Source organism: Durio zibethinus, chromosome 26 (genome assembly GCF_047325235.1).
Source record: "Durio zibethinus cultivar Kanyao isolate XHJ-2024 chromosome 26, ASM4732523v1, whole genome shotgun sequence".
NCBI lineage: Eukaryota > Viridiplantae > Streptophyta > Magnoliopsida > Malvales > Malvaceae > Durio > Durio zibethinus.
The window spans coordinates 8,362,795-8,389,856 of record NC_143187.1 but is presented as its reverse complement, the minus strand read 5'-3'; the positions used below and the strand labels follow the sequence as shown (position 1 = coordinate 8,389,856).

Here is a 27,062-nt window from a genome sequence, read left to right as displayed (position 1 = left end):
ATATCAATTAATTTTTTTATACTTAAAATTCTTAAAAATTGAAAACCCTAATTATTAGATTATTTTTAAATAACAATAAAAATAGAACAAAAAAAAAATAAAGAAGTTAAAAAATATTTCTATCATCTATAACTTGTATATTTTAACAAAAACTTATAATTATTGTATTTTTCTCTTTGATTGTTTAAAAGTTTTCATACAAAATTTAAAATTTAAAATATATTTTAATTTTTAGTGAAATAATTTATAATATTAAAATAAAAAATAATAACACTTGCAATGCAATAAAATAGTTAACACCGACAATTTAACTATCATATAAGACGCGAACTTTAATACTTTTAACATAAATTGTTTAATAAATAGATAAAATTAATTATCCCCACGCGTAGAATTCTAGTTTATTATGGTTTGCTTCCCCATGTTGGATGAGTAGTTCTTAACAAGAAAAATGTCTAATTGTTCTTTATGATTTATTTTTAATTTTAGTAATTTAAAAGATAAATTAAAAAAATGGTAAAAACAAAATCTAAAATTAATAAATAAAAATCTAAAAATTTAAAACAAGCAGTAATTAAAATATAATATTTTTAATTAAATAACAATTATATTATTAATTAGAAAAATCATTTTTTAGTATTTTTTTATATTAAAATAAATTTTTTTGTATTAATTTTTGCTACATGATAAAAAATCTTTAGATCATAAAAAAAATGTAGTTTAGTCTAATTATAAAAGTTTAGCACTATTATCAATTGAAAAATTATTTGATATATTAATAATAACTTTTTTTTTAATTTTACAAGAGGAATTAAGATGATAATACATATTTTTTTTAAATTAATTTTTTAAAATTCTTTTTAAGTATGTACTAAAAGATATATATCATAAAGTTAATTTCACTTATAAAATTAAAATATTTTATTATTAATATATTTAATAATTTCTCTTATCAATTCTATTTAAATCTATTTTATAAAAATATAACGTCCAGTGGCCTTTTAAAACTCTTACCCAAATCTTGATAAGTCGGCTCCGTTATGTCTGAACTTTTTGTAAAAATTAATTAAAATATTAATATTTAAAAAAAAAATAATAATAATAATAAATTTATTTATTAAATAATATTCCAAACCGGGATGAACGAAGCTTCAAAAACTTTATCGAGTCTTAGCCCAAACCCGACCGGACGGATAATCCGACCGTTAGAATTGGAGTAAATGAGCAAAGGATTAAATTCAAGACTTTGAATAATGCAAATATCTTGCGACGAGTCCAAAAAAAAAAAAAAAAATTCCGTGTACTCAACAAACTGAAACCGCCGTTTGAAGAGCGGTGTTCTCTTTTTAAGTGTTCAAACTTCAAAGTATTTGACTACTGAAGTCAGTTTCTTGTTCTGTTTGTTCTTCGTCTGAAAAGTGAGGAAAATAGGAACAAAAGGACTTAAAAGAGTCCAAGAAAGAGAAGAGCCAGGTCGGTTGCTAGAGAAGCCTGGATGATCTTTCTTTGTTTCAAACATGTTCTTCCCTAAACCCACCGCACTTCTGCTATCAGTTGTTCTTGTTTTCAGTTGGTTACACACAAACAAGTTTGATGCTGCTCGGCTGCCTCAAGATGAGGGTAAATTTTGTTTCTTTTTCTTTTTCCTTTTGCTCACTTTCCTGTTTTAAACCGCTTTATTCTTGGATTTTAATGTACTACTACTGTGACTTGTGATTTTATTAGTGAATGTTCTGAATCAAATTGCCAGAACTATGGGAAATAGCGACTGGAATTTCGATGCCGATGTTTGCAATGTTACTGAGAAAGTGGATAGGGACATGGGTCCCGAGAAAAACATTACTTGCACTTGCCAAAACGGAACCTGCCACGTTACCCATATGTAAGTTTGACCTATATAGAAAGACAAAAACAAATGTGCAGAGGACAAAGTCTGTGTTCAAAAGAAAATGAAAAACAAGCAAGAAATAAGGAGTCTGGGTTTTAAACAATTTATAAAAGGATTAAACGGCTGATATTTGGGTTCTTTTGGATTTTTAGAATATTCAGGCTTCAGAGCCTTCCAGGAGTACTTCCATCTAAACTTGTAAATCTTCCTTACCTCAAAGTTGTGTAAGTAACCCGGCACTCTTTCTCAGTTCTCTCTTAATTTTGTATTTGGTGCATATGTAGAATTTCTAAGAAAATAGGATAATAATCAAGCCAAGACTGAGATGTTTTTTTTTTTTTTCCCTTTCCTTTTATGCTTTAAGAAAATATATGAATTAAATTGTTTCTCTTCCATTACTTTTCTTGGTCAGTCAGAAGTCAGAAGTTAAATGTGTTTTAACCTAAGTTTATTTGGCATGCAGTGATTTTGCATACAACTATCTCAGTGGGTCAATCCCACCTGAATGGGCTACAATGCAACTTGAGTTCATGTAAGTTATTGTCTCCTTGTATATGACCAATCTTTAAGTGAAGAGAAAGCAGAGTTATTCTCTTTTGGAGCTAACCAAGCAACCTTAGTGCAGTTCTGTCTTTGGAAACCGATTATCTGGGAATATTCCAACTTATTTGGGGAACATTAGCACCCTTACATACTTGTAAGTTTAAAAGTGCTGTAATTTACAGGAGATAGATGTTTCAAAATTTATGTTCTTTTTAGTCCATAAGTTTTATGTTTCACGCTATGCTTATGAAATGATATGCCTTTCACTCTTCTTAGGACTTCTAGATAAATTATGCAAATGTTTAAATTGATCAAGACAGATGTTACTTTTATTTATAGTAATTTCAATGCATGTACTTTACAGGGACCTTGAAGCAAATCAGTTTTCGGGAGCAGTCCCTCCAGAGTTTGGAAAGTTAGTTAACTTGGGAACTTTGTAAGTCATTTCGTGAATAAAATTTTTATTTTCCTGAGTTATACATTTAAAAACAGGAATAATTAGCAAACTTTTGAGTTTTGACAGATGAAGTTTATAAATGTCTTTGCAGAAGATTGTCTTCTAACAGACTGAGCGGAAAGTTGCCAATACAACTAGCTGAACTGAAAAACTTAACGGACTTGTAAGGTTTTCATTAACTTATACTAGTATGTGTCGCAAGAAGTTTGGCAGAAATTTACGTTGTAAAGATTCTTAAAATAAAATGCAGTAGGATAAATGATAACAACTTTAATGGGAGTATACCAGCTTTCATTCAGAACTGGAAGAAACTTCGAAGATTGTAAGATACTCAACTTTGAAAAGGTTTTTAAGTGTCTTTCAAGTTTATGAGACTTTAAAACTTATATTTTGTCTCTTGAACTGATTGTTTTTGCTTAATTGAATCAACCAGAGAAATGCAGGCTAGTGGACTTGAAGGTCCCATTCCTTCATCCATCTCTGCATTGGAAAACTTACTAACCTTGTAAGTGAAAGCTTTTAAGCAGAAGATTATGGACAAAAAATTGTTAATACATTGTTGCTAAACTTTTTGCTCTTAATGGCATACTTACTTACAGGATAATCAGTGATATAAATGGAACTGCTCAGCCTTTTCCTGATCTTCGGAACATGACAGCAATCAATCGGATGTACATTTCCTGCTTAATGTTTATTATTTTATGAAGGCATATGATGTTAATCTTTTTATCATTGCATCTGACATGGCTGATCTTGGACATTGTAGAATATTGAAGAAATGCAACATTGTTGGGCAAATCCCACAAGAGATCTGGCAAATGAGTAAATTACGTGTTTTGTAAGTATAAAACATGATTCTTCAGTAAAAAAATTAGTGAATTTGCTTGTGTTTCAAACATTTTGATTTTTAGAAGCATTATGAATTTAAAAGATGGAGAAATAAGGAGACTATAGGATGTAGCTGGAGTCCTACTGCACTGCAGGAGAGGCAGTGCTGATCAGTTCCGCTTAACTAGAATTTATTGACTTGTAAACTCTCTTCCAACGCTCATGATCAGGTGTGGATCTCTATATTAAGAATAATGACTCAAATCTCATAAGAGATTTGTTTGGGATTTGTTAAATATTACTTGATGGATAAAAAGACTTGCAGAAGAAGAATTATAAAAGGAAAAAGATTTTTAATAGGAAAGTTTGACTTGCAGAAGAATAATTCTAAAAGGAAAAGGATTTTCAATAGCCAAGTTTGACTTGTAGAAGAAGAATTCTAAGAGGAAAGGGATTCTTAATTGGTAAGTTTGTATGGTTATAAATAGGTGAAGTTTCTGTAGGGTTAGGTATGAAAAAAGGATGTAAAAAAGTCATAGAGTTTTATGGGATAGACACCCATGAGACTACTGGAGATTTATGTCTCATGTGTGTGTAGGTTTGTATAATACATGTGAGTGGACTAGAGGAGACTGAAAGGGTCCACATAAGTATGATGACTAGAGGAGACTGAAAGGGTCCACATAAGTATGATGAATGGGTACATATGAGTTTGTATTTATTTGTGTTGAAAGAGTGCACATGGGTTTGTGTTTGTTTGGATTAAGATAGGATTAGATTAGAGGAAATTGAGATTAATTTGATATATGTTTATAATTTTCTACAACTAGTGGATCTTGTTTCTCGTCCGTGGATATAGGTGGATTGGACTGAATCACGTTAAATTATTGTCTCTTATGTGTGCTTGATTGATTATTTGATTTCGTTTCCGCTGGTGTGATTGGATTGGGGCTATTTGGTCTAACAAGTGGTATCGGAGTTGTGATGATCCCCAACAAATGGTATCAAAGCATGGTACGAGACATGATAAGAGGCAAGTCCAAAGAAGCTCGATTCAAGAGAAGAGTTTGAATTCATGTTTTGAAGATTGAGAATCGGTTTGCGTAAAGCGTGAAGATACACGAGAAGATAATTGTGAAACTTTCATCGCAGGTGGAGCCAAGTATGTCTAGCTTGAAGATTGATGATTGATGGAATTTGAGTTAAGGTGGAGATTGTTAGGAATAATTACTCAAATCCCATAAGAGATTTGTTTGAGATTTGTTATATATTAATTGATGGATAAGAAGACTTACAGAAGAAGAATTATAAAAAAAAAGAGATTTTTAATAGTCAAGTTTGACTTGCAGAAGAAGAATTCTAAAAGGAAAAGGATTCTTAATAGGCAAGTTTGACTTGTAGAAGAAGAATTTTAAGAGGAAATGGATTCTTACTTAATAAGCAAGTTTGTATGGTTATAAATAGATAGAAGTCTTTTCAGGGTTAGGTATGAGAAAAAGATAAAAGAGTTATAAGGTTTTATGAGATAGACACCACAAAAGACTACTGGAGATTTACGTCTTATGGGTGTGTACGTATGTATGATGCATGGGAGTGGATTAGAGGAGATTGAAAGGGTCCACATAAGTATGTTGTATAGGTGCATATAGGTATGTGTTGGTTATGTTGAAATGGTGTACATGAGTTTGTGTTTGTTTAGGTTGAGAATACTTTATAGGACTAGAGGAAATTGAGAGGGTCTATGGGTATTAGTGAATGTTTGATTTGATTTGTATGTTTGTAATTCTCTATAACTAAGGAAATTGAGAGGGTCTATGGGTATTAGTGAGTGTTTGATTTAATTTGTATGTTTGTAATTCTCTACAATTAGTGGATCTTGTTTCTCATCCGTGGACGTAAGCTGATTGGGCTGAGCCACGTTAAATTATTGTCTCTTGTGTGATTGATTGATTGTTTGATTATGCTTCCGCTGGCTTGATTGGATAGAGGTTTTTAGCCTAACACTCTATACTTCTATCTTATGTTCTTGGCCACTTCTCACTTATGTTTTGTGTTTGGCTCATTATAAGCGTTATAGTATAAAATTAAGCTAAAAGAGTTCTTAATCATTTAGATTTAGTTTTTGTTCCTTTGGTTAAAGTTTTATAATTGTTTTACAGCATAAGCACTGTCAGCTGATGTCATTAGCACCAGAAAGAACTAACACATATTTACTTGTGAATTTGGACAGAGATCTTAGTTTTAACGGTTTGAGTGGGGAACTTATCAATGTCACTCTCCCTCTGGATTTAAGATTCCTGTAAGTTTCTCTCTCTTTTTTTTTTCCTCATAGACAGAAATCTTGTAAGCAGCATTTGATATCGACTTACTGCAATTCCTATGAAACTGACTGATAAGACCGGTATCAGCTATTTGACGGGCAACAATCTCAGTGGAAATATACCAGAATCAATCTTGCAGACAGGACTTGCCGTGTATGTACTTTCTACTAGGATTCTCTGATTCTTATATTTTCTGAGGAATATACATGTGCAATTCTTCACATGCAGAGATCTCTGAGAAGACAGTTCTATTTCCTTCTTGCATTCAGGGATCTTTCCTACAATAACTTTACATGGCAAAGCCCTGAGCAACCTGCTTGTACACGGAAATTGTCAGTTCCTTTTTCTTTTTCCTGGAATTGAGTAGAAGCATATTCTTCCTGTATGCTTTCCTGAGATGTAGGGTTACTGACTTCTACTGCATTTTGCTTTTCTAATAGGGATAACATAAATTTGTTCCACAGTTCTTCAACAGAATACCTGTAAGCTTCTGTTCTTGGGTTCTTGATATATTTATTTTAGATTACAACTCCATCTAAGGCCATAGAATTGACTGCTAATGCATTGGGAAGACCGGTTTAGCATAATCTCTTTCTGTTTTTTGGGCACCAATTGGGCTGGGAGTGATGGATGTGAGCATTAAAGCTTCATTTATATGTTTTCTATGTGAAACTGATGTAGGATTAATGGTGCTTTATGAATTAGTTAGTCAACTTTAATGAATATACTCCTTGTAATGGGCGTATTTGGTAGAATAATGATCCTACACAACATTCATTTGATTGCTAATCTGTCCTTTATTTTTGGTGCTTTTCTTTTTCATGACCTAAAAGTAAAAGGGGAGTTATTCCATGCACGAGTGATTTCAAATGTCAGAAATGTAAGTACACTGTTACTTTTGCTTTGAAATCTAATTGTAATACTTACCTCAAAATCCATGCCTTCCAATTTGCAAGCTTGCTTCAAAAATGTCTTCTTAATTGACTGGAATCCTAACTAAAGGATAATAGACAGCTTGATATAAAATATTAGTATTAATATACTAACATACTTATATGTTTATTAATGTAGTTAAAGCTGATATCTGTGGAAATTCCTCTTGTAAATATTTACCATAATGTTTTTATATATAGTTGGCAAGCTGTTAACAAGAAAAGGGTAATTTAATGATTAACTTTTCACTTCTGCTTTATCATGGTAGAATGTTTTCAGCTGCTTTCTATGAAGCTGATATAGTTGTCTCTGGCAGATTGGCATTCTATGTATATCAATTGTGGTGCAAATTATGATGTGAAAATCAATGGGAGAATGTATGTAGGAGATGCGAAATCTGGTGTAGGTGGTGCTGCAGCATTATATCAGAACAATGATAACTGGGGTTTTAGTAGCACTGGAGACTTCAGGGATGACAATGATGAACTGAATGCAGCATCACGTTATCTAAAGCAGTCAGCAAGCATGTCTAACCGGTTATATGCCACAGCACGTCTATCTCCACTTTCACTAACTTATTATCGATATTGTTTAGAGAATGGGAGCTATTCAGTGGGACTACACTTTGCAGAGATTGAAATTATAAATAACACTAGATATGGAAGACTTGGAAGGCGAATTTTCAACATATATATTCAGGTAATTTATCACGTTTGAGAACTAGCTTCTTCAGAAGGAATTCTGACTATTGAACGTGGCCATCAGAAGAATAGTGCTTGTCCAGTGAATTGCACTTGGCTGGCATATTAGCATGTGCCTTGTTTTTAAGCTTAGTTCTTGAGATACCATTTGGCCTCTATTAGTTGCTAGATACATGTCACTGAATTTTCATGCTGTAGGATGAGCTGGTGGAAGAAGATTTCAATATAGAAGCTGAAGCTGGTGGGATTGTTACCCCACTAACAAAACAATATAATGCTAATGTAACAAATGGTGAATTAGAGATCCGTTTCTACTGGGCTGGAAAGGGGACTCAAGCAATTCCCAGTCGAGGAGTCCATGGTCCCCTCATATCAGCCATCACAGTCGATCCCAGTATGTGATCATCCCCTTCTTCCTCATCCTTATGTGCACCCTCCTTTTCTATTGCATAATTGAGAATTGGTTTTATTTTTACTTATTTCTAGCTTAACTTTAATTAGCACAATGGATTTCTTAGTTGAGTTCTTTTGGTAGATTTCTTATTTCAAGCTAAACTTTGATTAGCACAATGGACTTCTGAGTTGAGTTCTTTTTGCAGATTTCAAACCTCAGCATGAGAAGAAAACAAAGACTTTGCCGATTGTTGTTGGTGTCATAGGATCATTTCTCTTGTTCTTGATATCAGGTGTTGTTTGCTGGAGATACCATTTTAAGGCCACGAGTAAGAGAGAACAAGGTTTGGGCTTTTTCACCAGTAGAAGTCATTTCTTTGGAAAAATTCGTGCCAAAAATTTTGGTTTATGCTATCTCAGATAGGCAAACCATTCCTTAATTTTAAATCATCCAATGGAATTTTCCCTGCCAAAGTTGTGTACTTTTCATAAAGAATGTTAACTAGTAAACGTCCATTAACATTGTGGACTAATTGGAGTTCCAGCCTTCTACTTTCTCTTTTCTCCAAAAAGAAAATAAATCTACATACAATGGACCAGCAAACTTGCTTACTGCATTTTTTCCTCTCTTCCACTTACAGATCTTAAGGGACTAGATCTGCAAACAGTTTCTTTCACCTTAAAGCAGATTAAGGTTGCCACTAACAATTTTGATTCTGTAAACAAGATTGGAGAAGGTGGATTTGGACCTGTTTACAAGGTATACGTGCTAAATATATTTCAAATGAAACCCAAATTAATATGAATTTTCACTTTTAGAGCTGCTAATCATTTTCATGATTGAATGACAGGGTCAGCTAGCTGATGGAACAATAATTGCTGTCAAGCAGCTCTCTTCAAAGTCAAGTCAGGGAAATCGTGAATTCTTGAATGAGATGGGCATGATTTCGTGTTTGCAACATCCCAATCTTGTAAAGCTTTATGGATGCTGTATCGACGAGAATCAACTATTGCTTGTATATGAGTACATGGAAAATAATAGCCTTTCTCGGGCTTTGTTTGGTAAGTTTAACAAACAATTATTTGCCAGATTGATTTCATTGGGTGGAAAAATGTGACGGAATCTTTAAGGAGGTTGGCTGTGATTGATTTAACTTGTGGAATATTTCTTGGGATGATCATCTTTAGGACCCATGAACTCTCGAATAAATCTGGAGTGGCCTACCAGGCACAAGATTTGTGTTGGAATAGCTAGAGGTTTAGCGTTTCTCCATGAAGAGTCTAGACTCAAAATTGTCCACAGAGACATCAAAGGTACCAATGTTCTGCTTGATAGAGACCTCAATCCTAAAATATCTGACTTTGGATTGGCCAGGCTTCATGAGGAGGAAAAAACTCACATCAGCACACGAATTGCTGGAACCATGTAAGCCAACTATTATCTTGCAATGTTGTTCTAGCTTAAAAGTTTCCTTTGAACTTTAAATGTAAATTACATTGCTAAAGTTAAATGCAGAGGATATATTGCACCAGAATATGCACTGTGGGGTTATTTGACCTACAAGGCTGATGTTTACAGCTTTGGAATTGTGGCATTAGAGCTTGTAAGTGGGAAGCACAATATGAATTATGGTCCAGTGGATAAATATACTTGCCTTCTGGATTGGGTAATCACTAATTTATATACCTTATTTCTTCTTCCTGTTTTCCTTGATATGCATTTCCATTTTGTTAGGTCTTCATGTAGCACTTTCTAGTTCTACCTCTGAATCCTATGTATCTGATTTCATATACTAGCATAACTGCCTTTGTTTCTTTGATTCTTGTCTGCTGTGTCCTGAATGGCTTGTTAAGAAAGTTAAAATTGTGGAGAATCAATGGATAATCTGTATCAGTGTTTATCCAAATTTTAGATACAATTAAGTTCATTATTATTGTCTTTATGCTTTTTGCAGGCCTGTCATTTACAGCAAAGTGGAAAGCTATTGGAGTTGGTGGATACTGAGCTGGGATCTGAATATAACAAGTCAGAAGCAGAAGGGATGATTAAAGTAGCTCTCTTATGCACAAATGCTTCGCCGTCTCTGAGGCCAACAATGTCTGAAGTGGTGGGAATGCTGGAAGGAACAATTACCATCCCTGATGTCATCCCTAACGCTAGTAGTTACAGTGAAGATTTGAGGTTTAAAGCCATAAGAGACCATCGTAGCTCTATGTATGGACACAGTTTCGGAGGAAGTCAGGTCCATACTTCAACATCTACAGAATCCCAATTTGAATCTTCCTCTGCTTCTGCTCATGAAATCAATGAAGCCAATGAGGAGCATATTTAAGGTTTAAAGCCATGCAAAGCCAGAAATCTACAATATCTACTCATGATCCTTAATACATCCAATCCTGTTGTACAAATGCATATAGATGTAAAGTTTGTGGCCAATTTGAGGCTTATTGTCATGAGCCAACCTTGTATAGGGCCATGACCGGGACTTAGGTTGCCATGAGCCACCCATGTATAGGGTCATGGCCGGATAGATCCCTTGTGCTAGGAAAAGTGTTCCCATTTCAAACATTGTAATGGTTACTGGTAGCATAGCTCTAAAATCTCTAAGGCTCTTTAGGGGGGTGAGCCGACAGCGTAGTGTTAGGCTGTCTCACCGGTTGCTATGCGAGCTTAGACCACCCACCAAAGGCTGTCCCTCTCCCTGGTGACGGTGGGAGGTCCCGATGTATGATTCCCGTTTATAATAAAACTCACCACGATTGAATGTCCCGATTGTTGCCTCGATGTGTTTTTTTTTTTCTCGATGCGAATATGCCTTCTTGTGTGTGTGCTTGAGATTGATCTCGATATGTCGTGCCTTATTGTGAATGTTTGTGACTAATCATGGCTTATGGTTATTTGTTCAGATATCGATCTATTGAAGGCTGACTTGGTTGGGAGCGCCCATTCAAGTGCCGCACGATCTATTGCTTGTTGAGAGAAAGCTTAGTCCGTGACACGTGGTATCAGAGCACGGTTGAGAAGTGCTAGAAAAATGGATGAGATGGCCACAAGTGGTGGACCGGATCATCAACAGAGAATTGAGGAACTTGAGGCCGCGGTGGCCGCAATGAAAACTCATATGGTGACGAAAGACCGAGTGAGGGAGATTGAAACAACCCAGCGGGAGTTGTCCGATACTCTCCACAATGTGAGCGAAGAGGCTAGAGATGCCTTGAACATTCTCCAAAAGGAGTTTGAGGAGCTCAGAGCACAGGTGAGCATCCTACAAATGGCAGTGGCCAGATCGGGTTCGAGCTCGATGGACAGGGGACAAAGGCCCAAGGTGCCGGAGCCTCGATGCTATGAAGGGGCAAGGGATGCTAAGGAACTTGAAAATTTCTTGTTTGACATGGAACAATACTTCCGAGCTGTACACACAAGTTTAGAGGAAGACAAGGTGACAATGGCGTCGATGTACCTCGCAGGGGATGCCAAGCTGTGGTGGCGCTCCAAGTTTGTCGATGACGAGTGCCTGATTAAGACTTGGACGGATCTGAAGCGAGAATTGAAAAACCAGTTTTTTTCGGAGAATGTGGAGTATATGGCTCGAAAGAGACTTCGAGAGTTGGTGCAAACCGGAACGGTGCGAAAGTTCGTAAGGAACTTTTCTACCCTGATGCTAGATATTCGGGACATGTCCGAAAAGGACAAGATGTTCTATTTTCTTGAGGGCCTCAAGCCTTGGGCGAGGACAGAACTACAAAGGCAGAAAGTGCAAGATGTGGCCACGGCCATGACTGCAGCTGAACCTCTTCACGATTACAATGATGGCTCTTCAAAACGGAAAAATCCTCCATCAACTGGCAATAGCTTTAACTTTGGGAGTAGGGGAAAGATGACTAGGTTAGACCAACCCTTCAGTGGGGGATCAGACAGGAGGTCCTTTGGTCGAGATAGCACTCAGCCCAAGATAAGCAATGCAGGGATTTTCAAGCCTAGGCAATCGCTAGCTTGCTTTCTTTGCAAGGGGTCGCATCGAGTGGCTGAATGCCCGCACCGGGGAGCCCTTAATGCCTTAAGGACCTCATCTCAAGAGTCCGTAAAAGCATCAGAGAGCGTTGAAGAAGCTGAAGAGGAGCCAACCAGGATGGGTTCAATAAGGTTCCTCAATGCCCTCCGCACCCAATTGAACACTATAAAGAAAGAGCAAAGTAGAGGCTTGATGTACGTGAACTTGACGGTTAATGAGAAAGCCACCAAGGCCATGGTGGATACGGGTGCAACCGACACTTTCATCACACCAGAAGAAGCAAAAAGGTGTGGTATTCAGATTAGTAAAGACTGTGGACGAATGAAGGCGGTCAATTCGCCAGCCTTTGCGATCAGTGGAAGCTTCAAAAGTGTGACAACCCGATTGGGGCCATGGGAAGGGAAGGTAGACTTTACAGTTTCCCCCATGGATGACTTTGATGTTGTCCTTGGATTGGACTTCATGATGTTGGCTCAGGTCATCCCTATCCCTGCCGCTAGCTGCTTGTTGTTCTTAGGGGAACACCCATGTGTGGTGCCAGCCAACATCTTAACAAAGAGTGGGAAGAAAATGATTTCAACTTTGCAGTTCAAGAAAAGGGTGAAGAGAGGAGAACCCTCTTTTGTGGCGGTGCCGATTTACAAAGAAGGGTCGGAAGTAGAACCAATACCTGATGGTGTGGGAAAAGTGTTGGAAGAATTCGAAGAGGTGATGCCAGAGATGTTGCCTAAAGTTCTACCCCCTCGACGAGCAGTGGACCATGAAATTGAACTCTTCCCAGGAGTGAAACCCCCTGCTAGAGCGCCTTACCGCATGGCTCCGCCAGAGTTGGCTGAACTAAGAAAACAGTTAGATGGGCTGCTACAAGCCGAGTTCATTAGACCGTCAAAGGCTCATTTCGGAGCGTCGGTGCTATTTCAAAAGAAGCACGACGGAAGTTTGCGATTATGTGTTGACTACAGGGCCTTGAACAAAGTCACCGTAAGAAACAAATATCCCATTCCCCTTATAGCAGACCTGTTTGATCAATTGAGCCGGGCCAAGTACTTCTCCAAATTGGACTTGAGATCTGGCTACCATCAAGTCAGAATCGTTGAGGGAGATAAGCCAAAGATCACTTGTGTGACACGGTATGGTGTATTTGAATTTCTTGTTATGCCTTTTGGACTGACCAATGCTCCTGCCACATTTTGTACATTGATGAATCAGGTGTTCCATGACTACCTAGACAAATTTGTAGTCATCTATTTAGACGATATAGTGGTATATAGCTCCACCTTGGAAGAGCATCAAGAGCACCTGCGCCAGGTACTTCAAAGATTACATGATCACCAGTTATACGTAAAAAGGGAGAAGTGTGCATTAGCTCAGACCCAAATCCATTTTCTTGGTCATATTGTCGAACGTGGCCACAATGGACATGGAAAAGGTTAGAGCCATCAAGGAGTGGACAACACCAAAGAACGTTAGTGAACTCCGTTCATTTTTGGGACTAGCCAACTATTATAGAAGGTTTGTGGAAGGGTACTCTCGCAAGATCACGGCCCTCATAGAACTATTGAAAAAGGAGCGTAAATGGTGTTGGACGAGTGAGTGCCAAGAGGCCTTCGAGGGATTGAAGGATGCTATTATGAAGGATCCCATCTTAGCTCTCCCTGATATTGAAAAGCCCTTTGAAGTTCAGACGGATGCATCCGATTTTGCTATTGGAGGAGTGCTTTTGCAACATCACCCAGTAGCATTTGAAAGTAGGAAGCTAAGTGAAGCTGAAAGGAAATATACGGCCCAGGAAAAAGAACTCGTGGCGGTGGTTCACTGCTTGAGGGCTTGGCGACATTACTTGTTGGGTTCACACTTTGTCGTGAAGACAGATAATACGGTCGTTAGCCATTTTCTCACCCAACTAAGGCTTACGGTAAAACAAACTAGGTGGCAGGAATTTTTAACGAAATTCAACTTTTGTTTTGAGCACACCGCGGAAAAGACCAATCAAGTGGCCGATGCATTGAGTAGGCGAGCAGATCTAGCGGCCCTTAGAAGAATTGCCCCAATGGTGGCTAGTAGAGCCACTACAGACATTCACAAGTTGATTAGAGATCACTTAAGGAAGGACCCGCAAGCTTGTGCCATCATGAAGCTAGTGGACGAAGGGAAGTCTAAGTACTTCTGGCAAGAAAATGGGGTCCTATGGATCAAGGGACCTCGAGTGTTTGTGCCAAGAGCAGAAGGTCTAAGACAGATGCTAATGAGGGAATGTCATGACACACCATGGGCGGGACACCCGGGTTGGCAACGCACTTTGGCGTTATTGAAACAGGGATATTATTGGCCTCACATGCGACAAGATGTGATGGATTACACGAAGACTTACCTCATTTGCCAACAAGACAAGGTTGAAAATAGGAAACCTGCAGGCATGCTTGAACCACTACCAGTACCCACCAGACCGTGGGAAAGCATCTCCCTCGATTTCATTTCGAGCCTACCCAAGGTTGGTGACCTTGGAGCTATTTTGGTAGTAATTGATCGGTTCTCTAAGTATGCAACATTCATTCCCGCTCACAAGTATTGCACTGCGGAAGACACAGCTCGACTATTGTTCAAACATGTGGTCAAATACTAGGGCCTCCTTCAAAACATTGTCAGCGATCGAGATCCGAGATTTACGGGGTCCTTCTGGAAAGAACTTTTCAAGATATTGGGGTCCCAACTCAACATCTCCTCAAGCTATCACCCTCAAACCGATGGTCAAACGGAACGGTTCAACGGATTATTAGAGGAATACTTGAGGCATTTTGTTCAAGCCAATCAGAAAGACTGGCCTTCATTATTGGACGTGGCTCAACTCTGCTTTAACTCCAATAAAAGCTCTTCCACCAACAAGAGCCCATTTGAGATGGTCACCGGACAATTATCAAGGCTATCCCACACTTCCTTGGAATAATATGGAGGAAAGAATCCGAGAGCCTTCAATCTCAACAAAGAGTGGAAACAAAACACAGAGATTGCGCAAGTCTACTTGGAGAAAGCATCAAAGTGGATGAAGAAATGGGCAGACAAGGGTCGTAGAGCTCAACAATTTCAAGTTGGTGATTTGGTTCTTGTCTGACTAGTTCCTGAACAAACCAGGTTCCTGAGAAAGAGAGATCGTAGACTGGTGCGCAAATATGAAGGTCCAGTAAAGGTCCTTTCCAAGGTGGGGAATGCTTTTTACAAAATTGATCCACCAAAGTGGATAAAGGTGCACCCACTATTTCATGTGAGCAACCTGAAACCTTTCCATGCAGATCCTATAAATGCTAGCCGAAGGGAGCCAACCAGAGCCGCCATCACCATGAAGCCACCCTCAAGCGTTGAGTCGAAGAGATCTTAGCTGACAGGGAAACCAAGATATCTCGAAGACTAGTTCGGGATACTTAGTGAAGTGGGAGGGATTAGGACTAGAAGAAACCAGTTGGGAGAGAGAGCACGACCTCCAGAGATTTCAAAGGAAGATTGAAGAATTTCAAGCCAGCAAGTCGATGAGGACGTCGATAGAATAGGTGGGGGGAGGATGTCATGAGCCAACCTTGTATAGGGCTATAACCGGGACTTAGGTTGCCATGAGCCACCCATGTATAGGGCCATTACCGGGTAGATCCGTTGTACTAGGAAAAGTGTCCCCATTTCAAACATTGTAATGGTTACGGGTAGCATAGCTCTAAAATCTCTAAGGCTCTTTAGGGAGGTGAGCCGGCAGCATAGTATTGGGCTGTCTCACCGGTTGCTATACGAGCTTAGACCACCCACCAAGGGCTGCCCCCTGGCCCTGGTGACGGTGGGAGGTCCTGATGTATGATTCCCGTTTATAATAAAACTCACCCCGATTGAATGTTCCGATTGTTGCCTCGATGTGTTTTTCTTTTTCTCGATGCTAATATGCCTTCTTGTGTGTGTGCTTGACATTGATCTCGATATGTCGTGCCTTATTGTGAATGCTTGTGACTAACCATAGCTTATGATTATTTGTTCAGATATCGATCTATTAAAGGCTGACTTTATTGAAAGCGCCCATTCAAGTGCCGCACGATCTATTGCTTGTTGAGAGAAAGTTTAGTCCGTGACACTTATCCTGAATGTCTTTACTTTTAATATATGTCTCTATTCTTTGCTCACCAAATATATCAAGTAACAGGATAACAAATTTTTGTATTTAATAAGAAGAAATGGTAATTTTTTTGTTCTTTTAACCAAAAAAAAATTATAATTCTTCAATTTAGAACTTCTTTTTATCTATTCATATTATATATTTAGTAATTGAATAACAAATTTATGCAATTGATAAGTAGTTAGCTTGACGAATCTTTAGTCCATTTCACAGCTCCTATCCTCTGCGATATTCAGAAATTGACCCAATTTATAACTTCTCCAAGGTAAAGTCTACTTTCAGTCTCAACTCTTTTTATTTTGGTTTCACTTTGGTCGTTAATTTTTTTAATTGTTTCATTTAAATCCTTAATCTTTCTAAATTAGTCTAATTTTGATCCTTTCATCAAATTCTTTAGTTAAAACCAATAGAGTTGCCACGTAATTACTTACGTGAATCCTCGTAGAGCATTTGATGTGTCACCTTACATGGCAAGACTAAAATTAAACTGGCTTGGAAAAATAAAGAATTTAAATGAAAAAAAAAATTGAGAGATTAGGGATCAAAATGAAATCAGAATAAAAGATTTGGGACCATAAGTGAACTGTTTCCCAATTGCTCAACTTGGATTTTATCAAAACCATTGTTACAAGGGCTGGTCATCGCAATTCAGCTGCGTTTTTTCACCTATCGAGATTCCAGGATTTTTTTATATTTCTTGTACGGACCTGGTGGTTGATGAACATTAATTAATTATTATTATTATTTATTGAGAAATCAATGAAGAAGCAGCCTTTCTTGAAGAAGGAATAAAGAGTCAACTGGGTTATTCACCTTTGGTGAGATCAATGGTTGTAGGCTCAAAATTCCAATTATTATAATTTAAAAATGGTAAACTGATGTCTACCTTGATATTGAAGTGTTGACTCTAGTCAATGAACCAAAATTTACGTGCTACTATCAAAATCAATGCCTATCGCCGGCCGGTGCCACCTGACGTGCATCATTCTCACCTTAATTTGAGTAGGAGAGATTTACATACTAAAATTATATGTTTTGTGAATAAAAATAAAAAATTCATAGTGACACGTTATAAATTACTTTTGCAAGCGAATTAAGGAACAAAAAGTTTGGTTCTATGCCTAACTTAGATCATATATATGACTGAAACTATGCCCGATTCAAACTCGCTTAAAGAAGCAAAAGGTGGTTCCGTGCTTAGACTCATTCATGGCTGCGTCTTAAATTAAACACCCAATCTTTGTTTAGAAATAAAAAACGTGAAAATTTAACTAATTATCAACAGGCACAATGAATCAGCGGGCGCATTGGCCACCACTGCCCATTGCTAACTGCAGCCAATAGGAGATAATAATTTTGAGTTTAACTATTATATTCATCTGTGAGGTTATAAAATTATGAAGTGTTCAATTTTTTTTTATTTTCAAAATTTAAACGATGATCAAGAAATACAAAAGTCAGCCAAATTGCACGACTTTAACTGGAAGAAGCAACACTCTGGCACACTGAAAATTCTCCAGGTTTTCAGCGAGCCCAATAAAGATAGTACCTTACAAATGTACGAAAGTTTTACTGCAGCAATCAAAATTGAATAATACGAAGGGGACGGGGATAGATAGAGACAAGTAACCTATCACACTGTTAAAGATTCCCGATATTTTCAGACAAAAACTTTTCATTCCCATGTATAAGTATAAACAGTTAAAAATATACTATACTAAGTAAATACTTTTTGAAGTATTAGTATTTGGTTAGATGCAATAAAAACCAGTATTTCAAATTCCTTTATCTGGGAATTTTTGGATTTGTAAAGTCTCTAACTTTACTTCCATTAATTATTACTTTTACAGCAACTTGTTTTAGAGAGGCTTCAAAGCTGGATCGAGTGAACAGATTCTCACAGTTTCTCTGAAAGCTACAACCTTTAAAGTTCTGTGCCTCTGTCATCATGGTTACTAAGAAACTTTTTGTCTTCTTGATTATTGCAATGGGTTGCTTCAGGTTGCTTAGATTTGCTGAATCAAAGGTGCCCCAAGAAGAAGGTGAGTCAGAGTAAAAGATTTTATTTTTGTTTTTGGTAGTTTCATTTGGTTGATGGGAGAATGTAGGAAAATCGGTATTTTTTTATTACTGAAAAAATGAAAGGGAAAGTAGAAAGAAATTGAAGTTTTAACAAGGTTTAATTTTTGTTGGATGTTGTTCCTCAAATTAAAACCCTTGCAAGAACTTATCTTTTTCTTGCTTTTCTACTGATTTATTTAGTGAAATGTTGCTGGTTTTCTTTATTTTTTCTTAAGCTAACTAAACTAGAACCAAATAGGATCTTGCTGCTGTATATTCTAGGACTCATTAACAAAGTATCTGTTTATGGTAAGTAAATGGTATTGATTGTCACCTCTTTCATGCTAACTAAACTTAATTGCTGAAATACCCATTTTCATGCTAAAAAAATGACGCTAAAACTGTCATTTCTTCAAAAGTTTGTCATCTCCTTTTTATGCAATACTAGTATGGAAGTTAAATTTATCATATGTTAAGGAACGAAGCTTGCTCATTTTTTTATTCATTTTTGTATTGATATATTATGATGCGATGCTTATGGAACTATGGATGTCTTCCAGTTGATGCTTTGCAAGAGATTACTGCTGCAATGGGCTCAACATACTGGAAATTTAATGGTGATTCATGTAAAGTTGAAATGGTTGGTGTAACACAAGTGCCACCAAAGAATTCAGAGCATGAGATCTCTTGTGAATGTGAGACAAACGGCACTGTTTGTCACATCGTAAGGATGTATTATTCCTTCCTCTTGCTATCTGATCAAGTGTTATTCTATTCTATATCTCCAGTTTCGTTCTGCATGGTTCTAATTAAGTTGAATCTGTGGTGGTTGCCAATGACTTAACACTTGAGGGTAGTTTTGGCTGTTGTAACCTAAGTAGCTGATATTTGCCTAGATTTTGCTTTTGAGGCATGACTTCCATATACATATATGCATTCCCCCTTAAAATCAATGACCACGGTAAAACCATTTGAATATCTATTTAAGCAATTTATGTTTATGATTTCCTTAGAGTGGCAATTAGTATCAATAGTTGTTTAGTTATGTTGGTTGTTGTACATACTAATATGGCATGGCTTATGTATTTTAGAATGCTCAAGGGTTATAACCTTCCTGGAATACTTCCTCCTCAACTGGTTAAGCTTCCTTACCTTCTAGAAATGTAAGAGCTTTTGAAATCATTTACTTTGATGTTTATATTTTACATGCTAAATATTTGTGCAGTACTCTAGAACAATAGTAGATAACTGCTCTAAGTAATCTTACTTTTTATTGCAGTGATTTTGCTTACAACTACCTAAATGGAACCATTCCAAGTGAATGGGCTTCAATGAAGTTGACTTCGATGTAAGTTTTTTAAATTTTTAACATAATTTTTTTCTCCTATAATAAATTAACCAGAAAGTTTTTGTGCAGTTCTGTTCTTGTAAATCGCTTGTCAGGGGAAATTCCAAAGCACCTGGGAAATATTACCACTCTTACATATCTGTATGTTCTGAACATTGGTTAATTATTCTTTTTTAGTTAATATTTTGAGATTTTTATGGTGATTGGAGTCCTTGAAATTGAATTCATGATGCAAAATCAGACTAGCAAACTCTGCGTTTTATTAGATGTATAGCTATAGGACCTGCAAAACTATAAGTGTTTTTCATATTCCTTTTTCACTCAATAGGAAATTTATGAAGGATGTTCGGTATTTTTTTTTAAATCAGGTGTCTTGAAGCAAACCAATTCTCTGGTGCTGTACCACCTGAACTTGGGAATTTAGCGAACTTGAAAACATTGTAAGACAAAATGAAGTCTCTTTTCCTTCTTCCTTGTTTGATGTTTTGTAATTCTTTTAATTTCATGTTATATTACTTGCCCTCAACATTAAATGATGTGTTTTCTTATGTTTATTGTAATTTCAGGATGCTATCCTCCAATGAGTTAACTGGGAGCTTGCCATTGACATTTGCTTTGCTAAGAAATCTAACTGATCTGTAAGTTTCTTCAAATTTGCCTTTATTTTAAGCCATATATCTAGATATGTTCATTGGACCAACAATATTTTTTTGTATACTGCAGTAGGATAAATGATAACAATTTCAATGGAACCATACCTAGTTTCATACAAAAATGGGAACAACTCAAAAGACTGTAAGATCCTTATTTATTTCTGATCTTGAATATATATATATATATATATATATATATTTATACACACACACACTTATATATTTATTTATTTTCTTATAATTATACTTATTCTGAATTGTTACAGAGAAATGCATGCCAGTGGACTCGAGGGACCAATACCAACAAACTTATCTCTTTTGAGTAATTTAATTGAGCTGTGAGTATAATGCCTCCTTTACTTGTAGTCATTGGCTTTATATTGCACAGCTACTTTTTCGTTTTTCACCGATGGCTTTGTGAATGTTGGACTTATCTTTTATGCAGGAGGATTAGTGATATAAATGGGCCAAATCAGGGTTTTCCTATGGTCAGAAACATGACAGGCATAGTAAGATTGTATGTTTAGTTCTCACATCATCAAATATATTGAAGGTGCCATCTATATATTATCCATTTTGACTAAATGTGATCCGGTTATATTTTCTTAGGGTTTTGAGGAATTGTAATATTTTGGGAGAGATCCCTGCATACATTTGGGCAATGAAGAATCTGGAAATGTTGTAAGTAAAGCATGCGCAAGGTTTTAGGGCAAAAAGTTTCTTTACCTTCTGCTGTTTGCATTTACTTTCTTTTTCAAAGAGCACTCATAAAGAGGGAATATATTTATTATTATTAGTATTAATTTTATGAATGTATCTGTCCTTTGATTCTACATGGATAAGTCCATCATTCTCTTTTTAACAAACTAAAATTATTACCTTAATAACTTTCAATTAACGACCACTCTAACTGTAGACCGTGGTTTTTCGTATGACAAAGTAAAGACATTATATCTTATGCAAGTGTTGTGCTGAAAAAGTCATGGTCTTTCTGCTTAAATAGAAATTCAGCAAGTATCAGGCTTATAAGTAAGGATATATCAAAAGGCCAAAGGTTGCCTAGGATATAATCAGCACTTAGAAGACCATGCACTAAAATGTCAGGCACTTTTACAAAGGATAAGCATGTCAAAAACATGTCTGGTTTCTTTGTTTTTTGGTCTTAATTATTGTCTAGTTTGCATCTATTTTGATTGAGGAAGATTGCTTAAGGCATGTATTGTGAAAGCAAGGTTCATGACTTATTCCCTCTTACTTTCCTTGGAGATAATATTCTAGATTAGAGGTCTCTATTATTTATTTGGTCAAACTCTGCCTCAAGAACCTTCTTGAATAGATTTTTATCACCAAGTTATTACCGGCAATGAACTCATATCCTTTTGATTCAAAAAGCCAGTTACTTACTGCTTTGTCTAGTTACTTACTGCTTTGTCTTTTGGAGACTCCTAGTTTGCAAAATCATATTTGAAAATTTGAAGCACTGTCATAAAATTATCACACTCTATTGCAACAGGGATGTCAGTTTCAACAAACTAGTTGGGAAAATTCCAACCAGCATAAGTGCAGATCGTCTGAGATTTGTGTAAGTATTAACTTGAAATTATGGCTGCATTTAGCTCTCATTCGGACTTCACTGCAGAAAAAGATTGTTTCAAGATTCTGAATAAGCAGTTTGAGCTTCTTTATTGTATAAGCTAGAAAATATTGGTGTATGTGCACAAATAGAAAGTCACATTCATGGTTTTAGGGATAAGAACAATTGTAACAGAGATTTAACATTAAACTTGTTTTGCAGTCCAGAATCACTTAAAAAACTGACATTGATATGTGAAATTAAAATTTTAAATTAGAGATAATTTGATTCTTTCTGTTATTCTAATTGAAATGACATACTGACCATCTGAAGTGGGTTTTTATTAGCTTTTTAAGTGGCAACATGCTAAGTGGAGATGTGCCAGATTCTATATTGAAGCAAGGAACTAGCATGTATGTTTCTGTCTGTGATCCTTCTTATCATATTTCCATTTCTTTCCTTTTCTAAGCGCACTGCTCATAACACTCCAAGGGGAAAAAGAGTCTTCAGCTTCTTGGCCTAATGGTTAAGAAGGCTTAGGAAGGCATATATGGTGGAGTTTGAACCCCACCATCCCTCATCTCCTATCCAATGGATCAAAAAAAGGGAAAAAATGAAGAGGGTAAAAAAAGATATCTCTAAATAATCAAATAGTGTTATGCAAGTTCATTCTCATCTTTGCTGTGGAAATTTATACTGATTGTCAGTGCTTGGATGCAGTGATCTTTCATACAATGACTTCACATGGCAAGGCCCTGAGAAACCTGGTTGTCAGGAGAACATGTCAGACTACTTTTATTTTATTCTTTCCTTTATACTTTCATCTTTGACATCATCTGGAGCTAACAATTATTTCATCTTTTGTCCTTAGGAATCTGAACTTAAACTTGTTTCGTAGCTCTTCATCAAGGAACAATTTGTAAGAGTTTTCACTCTCTTTCTTTCTCTTTTTTCTTCATACTATTTTTTCTTTTAAGTGTTTGGTGGCTTCGTAAAAGAAGGTCTTGTGTTCGTACTGTTCAAGCCTTGTGCTAACAATTTTCTGTCCTCAATTCTGTAACAGTAGGGGAGCTCTTCCATGCAAGAAGGATTTGAACTGTCCTCAATGTAAGTTGTCTCCTTTAGGAGTTGGAATACATGAACTGCTAGTCATTTTAGTGTGCTCAACTTTATTACTATATTGGATTGACTGCTTGCAAGTTGCATTTTAGGTTTTTAACCCAGATTTCTTTCATATGAAGTGACCCGTTGCTAAAATGTTTAGTGTCATCTCTCTCTTAGCTCCTCTTATCTCCACTGCACTGATTTCAAACAGATAGCTACTTTTAGAAAAATATTTTAGTACTTATACGCACCCTATGACTCATTGATAAATAAGTAATTTTTTTTTTTACATGTTTGTATGAATTGGCAAATTGTCAATCTTGGTATACTTTATCTTACAATTCCTCAATAGTTTATCTGGAAATACTTTTAATAGAGAGTTCAAACTGTTGTTAGCTTGCCTGAAATTGTCATACATGAAGAACACAGGTAAAATAGACTAAGAAAAGATTGATGAGTCCAAATCTACATTCATCAAGGAGTACTTGATTTATGGAATAATCATATTACAGTGGTGTTGAGTTTGATATAACATTTCATGAAATAGCTGTACAAGAATTTGACTTTATGTTGCATTTCCTTAAATACGTTATTGAGCTTATTTCTTTCTTTAATACCAAATTATTTCCTCTGTGGCAGATTCGAATTGTTTACATGTTAATTGTGGTGGAAAGGACACAAGGATCAAGGAAAATAAATCAAACTTATTATATGAAGGAGATGGTGATATTGAAGGTGGTACGGCAAAATATTATATTAGAGATGATAATTACTGGGGATTTAGTAGCACGGGAGACTTCATGGATGATAATGATTACCAAAATAAACGTTACACTGTATCAAAGCCACTGTTAAACATCTCAGAACTGTACAAAACAGCCCGTATAGCTCCAATATTGCTCACTTATTTCCATTATTGCTTGGAGAATGGAAATTACACCATAACTTTCAATTTTGCAGAGATAGAGTTTACTCCTGATGAAACATATAGCAGCCTTGGTAGGCGTATATTTGACATTTATGTTCAGGTGATTAATTAAACATGCTTTTGAAAATACGTAATTTTTCTGAAGTTGCAAACTGAGGGTACATTAATATGCATTTGTCCCAGGAAAAATTATTGTGGAAAGACTTCAATATTGAATCCGAGGCCAAGAGTACTCAAAAGCCTTTAGTTAAACAAGTTTCTAAGGTAAGTGTGACAAATAATTTCTTGGAGATACGATTCTATTGGGCTGGCAAAGGTACAACAAGGATTCCTGAAAGAAGTGTCTATGGGCCACTTGTCTCAGCTATTTCTGTAGTTTCTGGTATGCTATCAGATTGCATGATCTTTCCTTTTCACCTTGAGCACATGTATTTCTTATTTTAAGGCTACCCTTCCCCAAAAAACAAATATGCAAGTACAAAATTTCTTTTAAAGAAAGGTAAAAGTGGAGAAAAAAGATTTCTGCTTGGCCTTTTTGATTCTGCCTTATTAATGAACATCACTGTGTTGGGCAGATTTTAAACCTTGCTCAAATAGAAGAAACAAGGGAACTGCTTATATCTTTGTTGTTGGGGTTCTAGGAGCATGCCTTGTCTTCTTCATACTGGGCATTCTTTGGTGGAAAGGCTGTTTGCTTGGGAAATATTGGAGGAAAGAAGGTACAGCCTCTATTTCTGTTGGTCATTTTTTACTTGTAAATTGATTCATTGCATTTATAGACGTTCTACAGGTAGAATTCTCTTGCTTACTTCCCACTTATGCAGGTTACACCATCTTTATGTTCAAGTTATTGTAGCTTTGCTCTCATGAAAATAGTGCAATCTAAATAATTAGCAACAGACAGCCATAAGGAAATTCTGTTTGTAGTCAATACTCATGTTAGGTACCCTAGGTGAAATTCAGGAAATGATTTATTTTTATAATTTAAGGAACTATGAAACAAGCTCATACTTTTTTAATCTTTCTTGGACAGATACCAAAGAGGACATGCCATCAGGGACTTTCACTTTGAAACAGATTAAAGTTGCCACAGATGACTTTGATTCTGCTAACAAGATTGGTGAAGGTGGTTTTGGTCCTGTGTACAAGGTGCCTAGCTAAAATGCTATGTGAATATCCTGTTATAATATTAATTCTGATTTTATTCAACATATGAGAATCTAATAAGTCATAGTGCAGGGTCAGTTGCCTGATGGTACCAAGATTGCAGTAAAGCAACTCTCCTCTAAATCACGGCAAGGAAATCGTGAATTTCTTAATGAGATTGGGATGATATCTTGTTTGCAACACCCAAATCTTGTTAAGCTTCATGGATTTTGTGTTGAGGGGGATCAATTGCTACTGGTGTACGAGTACATGGAGAACAATAGCCTTGCCCGTGCTTTGTTTGGTGAGTTTTGCATCATGCACTCATGCATATTTTCTCTTTGTAACTATTATAGATCAAGACATGATTAACTGATGATCATGTTACACATTGATAAGATTTAAATCTGGTAAGGCATCTTTCTTGGGGTAATATGTAGGTCCAGAAAACAATCAGCTCGAACTAGACTGGGCTACAAGGCTTAAGATCTGTGTTGGTATAGCTAGAGGTCTGGCTTTTCTGCATGAAGAATCGAGACTCAAGATTGTTCACAGAGACATTAAAGCTACTAATGTGCTTCTGGATAGTGATTTAAATCCTAAAATATCTGACTTTGGATTGGCTAGGCTTGATGAAGAGGAGAAGACCCACATCACTACCCGAGTAGCTGGAACCATGTGAGTTTCCATACCTTCAGTACAAGAAACTTCCACCTTTTTGTGTCTACTTAATATACTTGCATAAAGACCATGCTTTGAGTAAAACATCAGTCTTTATGTGCAGAGGATATATGGCACCAGAATATGCATTATGGGGCCACCTGACACACAAAGCAGATGTTTACAGTTTTGGAGTTGTAGCAATGGAAATTGTTACTGGGAAGAATACCAATAACTTTATGCCAAGTGAAAAGTTTGTTTGTCTCTTAGATTGGGTACTTGCCTAATTCCCTTCTCTTAGTAGTCCACTTTCTGTACAAGTTTGCAGGTTTATCCTATATTGAAATATGACTAGATATATGAATATATGATTCTATATTTCAGGCTTGCCATTTGCAACAAACTGGAAACTTGATGGCACTTCTTGATGAGAGGTTAAGGTCTGAAGTCAAAAAAGAAGAAGCGGAACTCATGGTTAAAGTAGCTCTGTTGTGCACAAATGCATCTGCATCACTTAGGCCTAGCATGTCTGAGGTGGTAAACATGCTTGAAGGCCGAATGACTGTTCCTGACTTGATACCAGAAACAGGCACCTATACCGAAGATTTAAGGTTCAAGGCCATGAGAGATATCCGTCGCCAGAAGGAAGATCAAAGTTCGGGTGAAAGCCAAACCCAAAATTCAACTACTGTTCATACCTTCTGCTCTTCTTCTACATCTTATAACTCCAACGAAATCAAGCCAGATTCACGATTTTGTTCATAGTATTGAGCATTCCGTTCAAGTTGCATAGAGGTTGGACGAATTTTTTCTTTGCTGAAGCTGTCTGGATCTTTTCAGGTCTATCCTATAGGCCAGAGCATATTGGAGTCTAGCTGTAAGATATATCATGAGAATACAAGTCTATAAATTACTAGTGCTGTATCATCTTTCCTGTAAGAATTCGGCAGCCCTTTGAAGTGTAAATAGACCTATATTCTTTCGCGATCGTGATATCACAATCTGAATTCGATTGATTTAATATAATTTTCTGAATTCTGATGTACGAAGTTAATTATTTGATGCTTGGTACTCTTGGTGCTCTTTTTCGACGTTTCCCTTATGGAACGTTAACATTGTGCTTGGCACTTGGCTATCTTAGAAACTTGTCTTAACTTCTTTCTCTGACTTCCCCATGTCTCATAATCTCCTCAAAGGCCAAAAGCAGAGCCAGTGATTAATATAAGACATAGTCTTCTCTTTGCTAGCAATTTTTTCAAAAAAAAAAAAAAAAATTAATATCAGCATGGATCTTTGAGCAACTTTATGACTTACATGGAGTATTACATTATTTCAGTACTTGACTCGTGGTGTCGGTGACCAGCT

At 36.4% G+C, this 27,062-nt stretch overlaps 1 protein-coding gene and 1 pseudogene across 13 annotated transcripts; both read left to right on the top strand.

Annotated features, from left to right (window-relative positions):
• The first annotated feature begins 1,376 nt into the window (after positions 1-1,376).
• Positions 1,377-10,254, top strand: LOC111274223 (putative leucine-rich repeat receptor-like serine/threonine-protein kinase At3g14840; annotated as a pseudogene). The gene is made up of 24 exons (XR_016334381.1): positions 1,377-1,620; positions 1,726-1,882; positions 2,041-2,112; positions 2,352-2,420; positions 2,514-2,585; positions 2,796-2,867; positions 2,980-3,051; positions 3,139-3,210; positions 3,322-3,393; positions 3,488-3,559; positions 3,655-3,726; positions 5,947-6,015; positions 6,125-6,190; positions 6,307-6,369; positions 6,478-6,519; positions 6,871-6,917; positions 7,287-7,669; positions 7,870-8,065; positions 8,271-8,408; positions 8,706-8,824; positions 8,916-9,126; positions 9,253-9,490; positions 9,581-9,731; positions 10,020-10,254. The product of XR_016334381.1 is annotated as a putative leucine-rich repeat receptor-like serine/threonine-protein kinase At3g14840 (transcript).
• Positions 10,255-18,111: 7,857 nt separating this feature from the next.
• On the top strand, positions 18,112-26,742 carry LOC111274937 (putative LRR receptor-like serine/threonine-protein kinase RFK1). Of its 12 annotated transcripts, none has more exons than XM_089755912.1 (25): positions 18,112-18,266; positions 18,846-19,017; positions 19,377-19,448; positions 19,565-19,633; positions 19,703-19,774; positions 20,002-20,073; positions 20,200-20,271; positions 20,357-20,428; positions 20,553-20,624; positions 20,732-20,803; positions 20,896-20,967; positions 21,800-21,868; positions 22,207-22,272; positions 22,580-22,642; positions 22,731-22,778; positions 22,923-22,966; positions 23,603-23,845; positions 23,924-23,991; positions 24,075-24,273; positions 24,467-24,610; positions 24,925-25,040; positions 25,131-25,341; positions 25,478-25,715; positions 25,822-25,972; positions 26,082-26,742. In XM_089755912.1, the coding sequence occupies exons 1-25, from the start codon at positions 18,173-18,175 to the stop codon at positions 26,460-26,462; spliced, it is 2,952 nt and encodes a 983-aa protein (XP_089612038.1). In that variant the 5' UTR covers positions 18,112-18,172; the 3' UTR covers positions 26,463-26,742. The 12 variants fall into 12 exon arrangements, 11 of the variants coding, with proteins under 11 accessions (XP_089612038.1, XP_089612042.1, XP_089612039.1 ...); XM_089755916.1 differs by having other exon boundaries at positions 25,809-25,972; XR_016334378.1 differs by having other exon boundaries at positions 23,603-23,991; positions 25,665-25,715.
• Positions 26,743-27,062: the final 320 nt, after the last annotated feature.

What these genes read in the sequence shown, in the direction of transcription:
- LOC111274937 (XM_022859977.2), top strand. Translation starts at nt 18,173, where the DNA reads ATGGTTACTAAGAAACTTTTTGTCTTCTTGATTATTGCAATGGGTTGC. An exon ending in TTGAGTAATTTAATTGAGCT is followed by an intron (nt 20,625 to 20,731) that starts GTGAGTATAATG and finishes TCTTTTATGCAG; the next exon opens with GAGGATTAGTGATATAAATG. An exon ending in TTGTTTGTCTCTTAGATTGG is followed by an intron (nt 25,973 to 26,081) that starts GTACTTGCCTAA and finishes TCTATATTTCAG; the next exon opens with GCTTGCCATTTGCAACAAAC.